The sequence below is a fragment of the Chenopodium album genome, chromosome 3 (genome assembly GCF_948465745.1).
Source record: "Chenopodium album chromosome 3, dcCheAlbu1.1, whole genome shotgun sequence".
Lineage (NCBI taxonomy): Eukaryota > Viridiplantae > Streptophyta > Magnoliopsida > Caryophyllales > Amaranthaceae > Chenopodium > Chenopodium album.
In genome coordinates, this window is record NC_137836.1 from 72724927 (window position 1) to 72733957 (window position 9031).

Genomic DNA, 9031 nt, shown 5'->3' on the forward strand with positions numbered 1-9031 from the left:
ATTGTTAATAACATGTGTATAGGATGAATCTCATTATTTATATCACAACATACAATCTCATCATTTATTCAATTACAACCGCTTATATGGATTACAATTAGACCTCCGATCCAGCAGCTAATGTGTTTGTCTTAGCACTCATAACACTTGAATTTATATCGCTAATCACGAATAAATCATTCATCTAATTATGCAAATTTCACAGTATATATTGAGAATTTGAGATATATATATATACAAAAGCTGCACTGTTTCTCTAATCCCTTAAAAGAAAGGTCTGCTTTAGTTTGTTCGAATGCTAAAGTATACTTGATAAATAATGACAATAAGCTTAGCTTGTTTCTGAACTTGGGGCTTGAATAGGGAGCTTCTCCTTCTTTTTACTTGCTGGGTAGAGTACATAATGTTGAATGATGAATAGAATGTCGAAGAAGATCGAAACCTGTGCAGTCACAAATCAGTTAGGTACAAAGAGTAGAAGATAAAATGCACACAAATTCTAACAGAATACTTATGTGGGATGTAAATCAGGGTGTAGTGAAATTGAGAAGTAAAATAAAAGAAGTGATCATACCAAAGATAGTAGAGTTTTTCCTATATTTCCATAGAAATTGACCCATGATTCTGCAAGAAAAGATCATACTAAACGTTAATACGAATCCACAGAGATTTTAACAATCAGGACTAATGAGTAATGACAGTAGTACATGGCGCGAAACCAAAACACTCAATGACTTACTCTGATCAATAGATTGCATAGCCATTTGACCATAATTTGTCACACCTCCCAGCAAATCAAGTAAAATATTTCCGATGCTGAAACCATCAGTGCTTTTAAGTCGAAAGTTCATGACAGCCTGCACATAATTGATTAGAATTTACATTAAACTTCAGAAAAACTGAAATTTGAATACAATTATATTGATATTGTACAAGACAGAGTTTAACAATATCACAAGTCATTAGTAAGTTGATAAATCAACAAAGGATTAACGCGACATCAAGATTTATTGCGAAAGAAGTATGTAAATACTGACCTGTGGCACATATTTGATGACTGTCATAGTAACCTGAATAGTGCTGCAAAATAATAGAATGTGTACATGTTATAACACCATTAAAGGAAAATAAACAAATGTACATGTTGAAAAAATAAAGTTATAAACAAATAAGAACATAGTAGCTTGTCATCTTACTTGAAAACATTGATCAACCAAAGCCATGAATGTCTGTGAATGCCTACAAATACACAAACCGCGGCAGAAAACCATATGATGCAGACAATCCCAATTGCAATTTTAGAAAATCTCTGATTTTTCCTCTGCATGTAAACCAAATGTTATACCATCAGTAATTTGATTTAAGGGGTAAAAATCAAATATTACAGTTAATTTTTCGGTCATTTACCTCATAGATGAAAATCTGAAAGAGGGTAAATGCAGTCAAGAGGACTGCATGTGAAGAGAATGCAACATCATTTGCAGCAACTGGTATCATCTGTATACAATATTAACAAAGGTTAACATTATTACATAAGATGGGTGTATACAATAAGACCGCGACAAAAGTCAACTCTTATCAATTCCACATTAGGTCCCCTCATGAGTGTCATGACCCAACTCGTCAAGGTCATCAATAATCCATGTTGATATACTACCTCCGTTACATATTTTTTACAACGATTAGACATTATTCCTCTCTACTTTATGTCAAATCGTTGCAAATAATATGTAACGGATGTAGTAATTCATTACAACTTACAGAATGTCACTTGTACACCCGTCTTACACAAGAATGCAACTACCTAGAACCTATAAAAATGGCATATCTAAAATTACAAGTCTATGACTAAATTTACTCTCCACTTGTAAGAAGAATTCTAAAACAGGGCTAAAGTGAGTGGCCTAAGATGACTTGGAAGACAGTGAAAATTAAAGATAGTGACGACAAAAAAACGGACTGACTAATTTTTTGTAGAACTATGGCTATTTTGAATTTATATTTACAATATATGTAATAATATGATATTATTTTAAAGTCAGATAAATTTATTTACAATAAGTTGTATTAACACGACATAACTACATAGATCTAGGAGTCTTTATGTTTATTGTGTAGCTAGTGTTATGAGTATTGGTTCAGGATCATACAATAAACCCCGCGAACAATAAAAAAATTACAGGAGAAAGGAATAAAAAGAAGGAACACGAATACAAACCTCGTTAGACCCATACTTGTGACGATATTGAGACTGAACAGCCGTGCTAAAGAAGAGCACCGCATTGTATATCAGATACGATGAGTGTTTTGTCAAATTCAATAGCACAAAGTCGAAATTTAGCCCCACCACACTGCCAAATTAACATTCATACAAGAACTTTTAGAGACGAGAGAGAGTTATATCGTTAGTTAAAGCTCGAATGTAACATATAAATAAAGATCTTGAAAATAAAAAACAAACCTTTTTCGTCGAAAATTCAAGATAACTTGAGGATAAAAACTAATAGACCAAGCAACAAATGCAACCCATCCTAGAACTTCATACAAAACTTTAAGTTGCAAAGAGTGCCACTCTCCCATCTTTTCTTCTTTTCAAAGAAGGTAAGGTTCTTTGGTTATTATTATGTTGAATAGAATAGAATTGAATTTATATTTATATGTAAAAAAATTGAGGTGACAATAAATGCGAGGTCATAAAAAAACAAGAAATAGGGGGTGCTGGAAAAAAGGTTTCAATGAGGGCAAAGTTTATTTAAATAAAGATAGATGCTGTTTGTTAAGATTATGATCCGTGATTATAACAGAAATATGTAATGCACTCAGACGGTAATATGGGCATATGCAACCGTCATAAGTTAAGTTTTTTAAGTGTTTTTTTTTTTTTTTTGGACAAGATTTGAACTAACCCGATTCGACTCCAATTCGAATTAGGAGAAACTCTAGGATTAATAACTAATCACATAAAGGACACTTTCACAATTGGTTGATCTCACAAAGTTAGTTATTCACACGAGTCATTAAGCTAGTTTGTAGATTCTGTAAAATTTCTTTAAAATTTCATATTGTAGGAATATTATTTGATCATAAAAGTTCAATCTATGGAAGATTATGTCAATATATTCTGTATTAACTTATCGCAAATGTGCAATTACATACAACCCCAAAATAAATAAATAAATTAATTAAATTAAAATTAAAATTAATTTGTTAATTAAACATCATGAAGAGAAAAGTTTTGCTACCCGCTATGGCGTTATGTGGTATAATTTTTACATAATACAGAGTATATCGTATGGATTTTTTGTAGAATAACATTTTTATAAACCTATCAAGATGCGTTTAATTATAAATTGAATTTTTACATAATTAAATTTAAGTAAAGTTTGATGTCAATTACCCATCAATTTCTTATACTACTAAAGCCAATTTGGATAGGATCAAACTTTGCCATCATTTGATGCCCGTATCGGTACTAAACTGGCCTACCCGGTATGTGATTGGCCATATTTTAGAAAAAGTTGGTCATAAACAGATAAACAAGTGGAAAAACTTGTTCAAACTTTTAACAAATTTTGGCAGATGCACTTTAACTTGTTTGATTAGTCAAGTCAACGAAGTCAATCACATAATGCGTATTACACAGTACAAGTTACAGGACATCAGCATGTTCGATTGTTCAGCTAGCAAAACATTGGGTCCATAATCTTTTGTAATAATTCATAAAATCATATTACGGAGATAGAACGGTGTGACAACTAATTCTAGATCGAGGGTATCAACACATGAATCAAGGGCAAAATATGTTACAGATGCTGTCAAAAGCTCAAAACATTCAATTGCATAAACTGGCATATATTGCCCTGAAAATTGCAAACTTGCTTTATATTTAGGCTTTGATAATCAGGTGCTGAAGATTCGGTTTAAAAAGGATGCAAAGATACCTCAAAAGGGTTCAACATGTATCGTTTTTCCCCTGTTTTGTCTCTTACATCATCCAGAAAAACATACGACGGCTAGGGTAGAAATCATAGAAAATCATGGCCATGCCACATATATAGAGATTCAACGGTTGATTTATTCATGAGCTGCCAACACACATCGGAGACAACCACCTTCATGCATGAGATCAAAAGCCTTGTTGATGTCTGTGAGGGTCAAGCTATGAGTTATGTACTCATCAACCTTGATCTCCTGCAAATATGCAAATGTGAACAGATATTGAGACATTGGAATAATGAAGCTCTGTCTTTTGATAGGTTTGTGAAAATATAAAGTACTTGGTTAAATTTATTTACTCACCTTCTTTAGGTACTTCTCTACAAGCCAAGGAACTTGAGATCGGCTCTTAAAACCACCAAAAGCTGTTCCCTTCCAAACACGACCAGTGACCAGTTGGAAAGGACGAGTAGAAATCTCCTGACCAGAGGCTGCAACACCCACAATAACAGATGTACCCCAACCCTGCACAAATTTTTCCCAAGCAAATTAGAGAGATCTTCAATCTATATATTTACCTGTGAGTTGATGGCATGGAAAGATAAGACGCAATCAAGCTGCAAACTTACTTTATGACAACACTCCAAGGCAGCCCTCATCACTGAAACATTTCCGATGCATTCAAAGCTGTAGTCAACTCCTCCATCAGTTTGATCCACAATCACTTGTTGTATGGGTTTGTCATAATCCTTTGGATTCACAAACTCTGTAACTCCAAAATTCTTAGCTGCAACATTGAATTTGGGGGAAAAAAAGATGAAGATTTTGAATTAGCGTTATCTAAAAGATGAGCTCAATAATTCTTAACACTGTACAAAGGTTGCAATATAAATCTACACAAGGTAATTTTAAAATGCCAAGTAAAAAAATTTAAGTTAGGTACCACGGGTTGTATAAAAAGGTCAATATACAGAAAACGAATGTGCAAAATGCTATCCATCACAAGGAAAATTAGAAGTCTAAGAAGATCGCAGATACTGCTATAAATCTTTCTGGAAATATAAATTAGCACAGTTTCATTAACAGACAAAAATTAGAAAGAAAGCAAAATACTGGGAGAAATGCATACACTCCATACAAAAATCAATTCAACCTCGTGTACTCTCTTCCAAATTTTCCTTTAACTTAGAAGTAGAAAATAGGCTGGACAACAGCTAAGTATACCTTAAGACCTAAGTCTAAAGCCCACACTCTTGACCAAACAATAGAACGCCAAATCAGCATCAGAACAACAAATTCCAGGAGAGAAGCAAAATTATTTTGTACATTAGCTATTTACATCATCCAAAAATTTAATTGCCGTACCTAGCTTTGCTTCAAGTGTAGTAGAGAAGAGGTCTTACAAAGACAGAACCAACAAAATTTTCTGAAAGATTTAGGATATTTCTTCATGATTCAGACATAAAGTACCAGGCTACCTTCATGATTCAGACATAAAGTACCAGGCTACCAGCCGATAGACAGATAGATAGAACTCAAATGAGTTGTTTTCAGTGACATGCAATCGCATCAAAAAATTATTGAAAGATTGAAGCTATTGGAATGGAATTATATATCATTAGACCTTCTTCTATGGAATAGAATAAAGAAGGCCATAATGAGAGGAATGACACATCCATCGAATTTGTGTAGAAGAAAACATAGGAATGTCACGACACAATGGCAGCAATCAATTGATTTTAGATCATTTCATTTAAGAATGTAATCATTTACCCCTATGCCAGAAAGGAATCTCACTGAGTCAATGTACCACTAGATATGCAACAAGAGTTGATAATGCCAAGCAAATAAAATGGATGAGATATTGACAATCTTCTGGACTAGAGAATGAAGACAATACCTACATCAAACTTCTTGGGATCAATATCAATACCAATGATCCGTGAAGCACCTGCAGCCTTCGCACCCTCTGCAACCTGTCGATGCAGTATCCAGTTAGATCATCACTTCATCAGTAAGACAAGATCACAACTTATTTGAATAAACATAAAGAGGTTCACTGGAAACTTACAGCAAGGCCTACAGTTCCAAGACCAAAAATAGCAACATTGGACCCTGGCTCTACCTTGGCAGTGTTCCAGACAGCTCCAAGACCTGCAGAAATGTCAATAATATTAACAATGATGTTTTCCCTCTAAATGGAACCTAGTCTAGGGAAGAGGAGAAGGGGGGGGGGGGGGGGGGGGGGGGGGGGGGGGGGGGGAGAGAGAGAGAGAGAGATTCGATGCATCAATTACAAAGATAGCAACAAGCATCACAAGAAGATAGAGGGGCAAAAAACAAGGTATAAGCCGTATAACCAATTATTTTCAGCATAAAGTCCTGAAAAATCCATAAAGATAAGGATCAAAAGCAGCCTTGTTCCTAAATGCAACAACCCCTAGTGAATAGAAAAACTAATGGATTAAATAGTCAAATGATAAAGCTAGCCTAAATCATAAATTCATAACAAATAACAGAACCCCTTAAGATTAAATTTTATCTAATGATGTTCAGTCAAATGAAGGCTAGGATTTGGCTAGACTTGCTAATTGCTATTGTTGGCAACTTTTATATCTAAACAATTTTGTTAAATTCCTACCAAGTGAAACTCGGACTTTCTTGTTATGTCTTCAAAATTCAGTCAGGAGATTATGGAATACGTATAGATCATAATCACCATTACAATAAACAAGAATTGTCTTCTAAATTCTGACCTAATATGAAACGGTAAGTTAACATGTTATTTGTATAGTGACAGAGATATATATAATAAGAAGTCAAGGGATACAAAAAAGACTAACTCTCATTAACCAACAGATCAAATTAGAGATGTAACAAGAAAGAGCATGTAATGCTAGTGAATAGTAACTAGCAGATAATAAAAGCATCTTACCAGTAGATACACCACAACCAAGAAGGCAGACTTTGTCCAAAGGAGCTTGTGGATCAATTTTTGCAACACTAACATCATGTACAACAGTGTATTGAGAAAATGTCGAGGTTCCCATGAAGTGGTAAATAGGTTTCCCCTTGACAGAAAAACGACTCTGGTGGTCATTCATCATAACTCCAGCTCCAGTAGCTGTCCGAATTTTTCCACAGAGGTTTGTCTTCCCTGACTTGCAGAATTTACACTCTCTGCACTCAGCTTGATAGCATGGAATAACATGATCTCCAGGCTTCACTTCTGTTACACCTTCACCAACACTCTCCACAATCCTGCATTGATAAAAATTCAGCCAAAATTGGGTTACATCCACTTTAGAAAGATTGATAGAAAAATTAAAAATCCACGAATTTGTAAAAGCACATACCCTGCAGCTTCATGACCAAGGATACATGGGAAGAGACCTTCAGGGTCCTGTGACACCATAAATTTATTTAGACAATAATTACCAAAGACCATGTTATTACAACACATGACTCTTCAATAGTGAGAACCTTAACTATCCAGCCCAAATTACTAGAGTCCAACCCTCAAAAATCCATAAATGTATTTTAACTATCAGACATTCAATATACGACCCTCATAATTTACCAAATGTCCTAAATCGTGAAATGTCAACAAATTGATGCCCATATACCTTATAGTTTCAAAACATTTGGTTGCATTGAACCACCAATTCCATGAACATAATCCAAGTTTTCTTACAAGTAGATTCCAAAATACCTTGACATATAATTGCATGCAAAACACCAAATGATATCCCCTACAACTTGGGTTTCAAGTACATTCCAGTGAGAAGTATTAGGACAAAGGGGGTAGAAAAAGAGGGGAAAACTCCATTAAAGCAGCCATGAGTTATTCTATTAATCCACCTTACAATTAATTTTTGATCTCTAGTGTGAGTAACATAGTTCCTATTATAATTTGATCTACTTTTACCCTTTAAAGCAAAATTGGCAACCACAACAACAAGGTTTACAGAGGTCAAAATATACATCGTGAATCGCGATACATTACAATTCAGGGAAGGCAGCATATTGGACAAAAGTTTCGAATATTCAAATCAAAAGCCAAGACTTTTCAAACCAACATCGCCAATTTTGAATTAATTAAAATATACCCTAAAAAATTAATCACCAACCATGCAATATTCAATTGGAGAAAAATCCAAATCCGTCAGCACAATCAATAAACTCCTAATTACAATAAATCAACAACAAAAACCCTAAATTGATGGATCAAAATTAACAAAAAAGAGAGAAAATAGACCTTGCCACTCCAAGTGTAAGCATCGGTGTGACAAAGAGCAGTGAAGAGAATTTTGATTCGAACTTCGCCGGCTTGCGGTGGCGCAACCTCGACATCTTCGATTGAGAGAGGCTTGTTGGGTTCCCAGGCCACCGCCGCTGAAGAATTGATTTACAGAGATCAACACCATTTTCAGCCATTGAAATGCATGAATTGTGTAGAAATACAAGGAGGAGAAGAGAGAGATAATACCTTTGCATGTGATGACTTTGCCTTGAGTATCCGCCATTGATGAAGAGTTGATTGAGCTTGGAGTTTTTTGTGGTGAAAATAAAATTGAGAGTCGTGAGAAATGTGGAGTATATAAATAATGTGGGAGTAGTGACTAGTGAGTAGTGAGCACTATAAAGCTGTATTTTTATGGTTTACGGTCATTTTTAAATGGATCTTCTTTAAATCGTGACTATACGTCTATACATACTCGATTTATGCGTGATTTGTTGTATATTTTTACCATTACTATAAAAAAAATGTTTATCGGTAATCCGGTTACAAAGTCTACATATCATTATCCAAATACTATTACTATGGATGTTTATATTTTATTTGGGTAGAAATTGAAGTTTTGATCAATTAGAAGCATAAATGATACTTTATTGTTTATAACAAGCTAGGTTTAACCACACATGATGCTTGGTTCTCCTTTCACAATTCTTGATCTTTCACCAACTTACAAAATGTTTTGCATATATTTGAACATTTTTAATAAATAAGTTTTGATGATGTATTATTACACACATTACGTATGGCCAGCTAATTACAAGTAACACTTTATTAAATAGGCGTAATTTGATAAAA

The 9031-nt window shown here is 34.2% G+C and overlaps 2 protein-coding genes across 2 annotated transcripts; both read right to left on the bottom strand.

The window, feature by feature from the left end:
• Positions 1–19: 19 nt before the first annotated feature.
• Positions 20–2715, bottom strand: LOC145624160 (cystinosin homolog). The gene is made up of 8 exons (XM_081677129.1): positions 2462–2715; positions 2219–2351; positions 1408–1497; positions 1197–1321; positions 1038–1080; positions 740–857; positions 575–624; positions 20–442 (listed from the first exon to the last, which is right to left on the bottom strand). Exons 1-8 carry the CDS (start codon positions 2578–2580, stop codon positions 332–334), a joined length of 789 nt encoding a protein of 262 aa, XP_081533255.1. The 5' UTR covers positions 2581–2715; the 3' UTR covers positions 20–331.
• A 1138-nt stretch (positions 2716–3853) lies between these two features.
• LOC145624161 (alcohol dehydrogenase class-3-like) lies at positions 3854–8585 on the bottom strand. The gene is made up of 9 exons (XM_081677131.1): positions 8426–8585; positions 8195–8331; positions 7293–7339; positions 6872–7197; positions 6008–6090; positions 5837–5912; positions 4566–4723; positions 4300–4461; positions 3854–4191 (listed from the first exon to the last, which is right to left on the bottom strand). The coding sequence occupies exons 1-9, from the start codon at positions 8460–8462 to the stop codon at positions 4075–4077; spliced, it is 1143 nt and encodes a 380-aa protein (XP_081533257.1). The 5' UTR covers positions 8463–8585; the 3' UTR covers positions 3854–4074.
• Between the last annotated feature and the right edge of the window lie 446 nt (positions 8586–9031).

What these genes read in the sequence shown, in the direction of transcription:
- LOC145624160 (XM_081677129.1), bottom strand. Translation starts at nt 2,580, where the DNA reads ATGGGAGAGTGGCACTCTTTGCAACTTAAAGTTTTGTATGAAGTTCTA. An exon ending in TCATCAAATATGTGCCACAG is followed by an intron (nt 858 to 1,037) that starts GTCAGTATTTAC and finishes AATTATGTGCAG; the next exon opens with GCTGTCATGAACTTTCGACT. An exon ending in TATGCAATCTATTGATCAGA is followed by an intron (nt 625 to 739) that starts GTAAGTCATTGA and finishes CTTTTCTTGCAG; the next exon opens with AATCATGGGTCAATTTCTAT.
- LOC145624161 (XM_081677131.1), bottom strand. Translation starts at nt 8,462, where the DNA reads ATGGCGGATACTCAAGGCAAAGTCATCACATGCAAAG. An exon ending in CTTGGTCATGAAGCTGCAGG is followed by an intron (nt 7,198 to 7,292) that starts GTATGTGCTTTT and finishes TTATCAATGCAG; the next exon opens with GATTGTGGAGAGTGTTGGTG. An exon ending in TTGGAACTGTAGGCCTTGCT is followed by an intron (nt 5,913 to 6,007) that starts GTAAGTTTCCAG and finishes CTGCATCGACAG; the next exon opens with GTTGCAGAGGGTGCGAAGGC.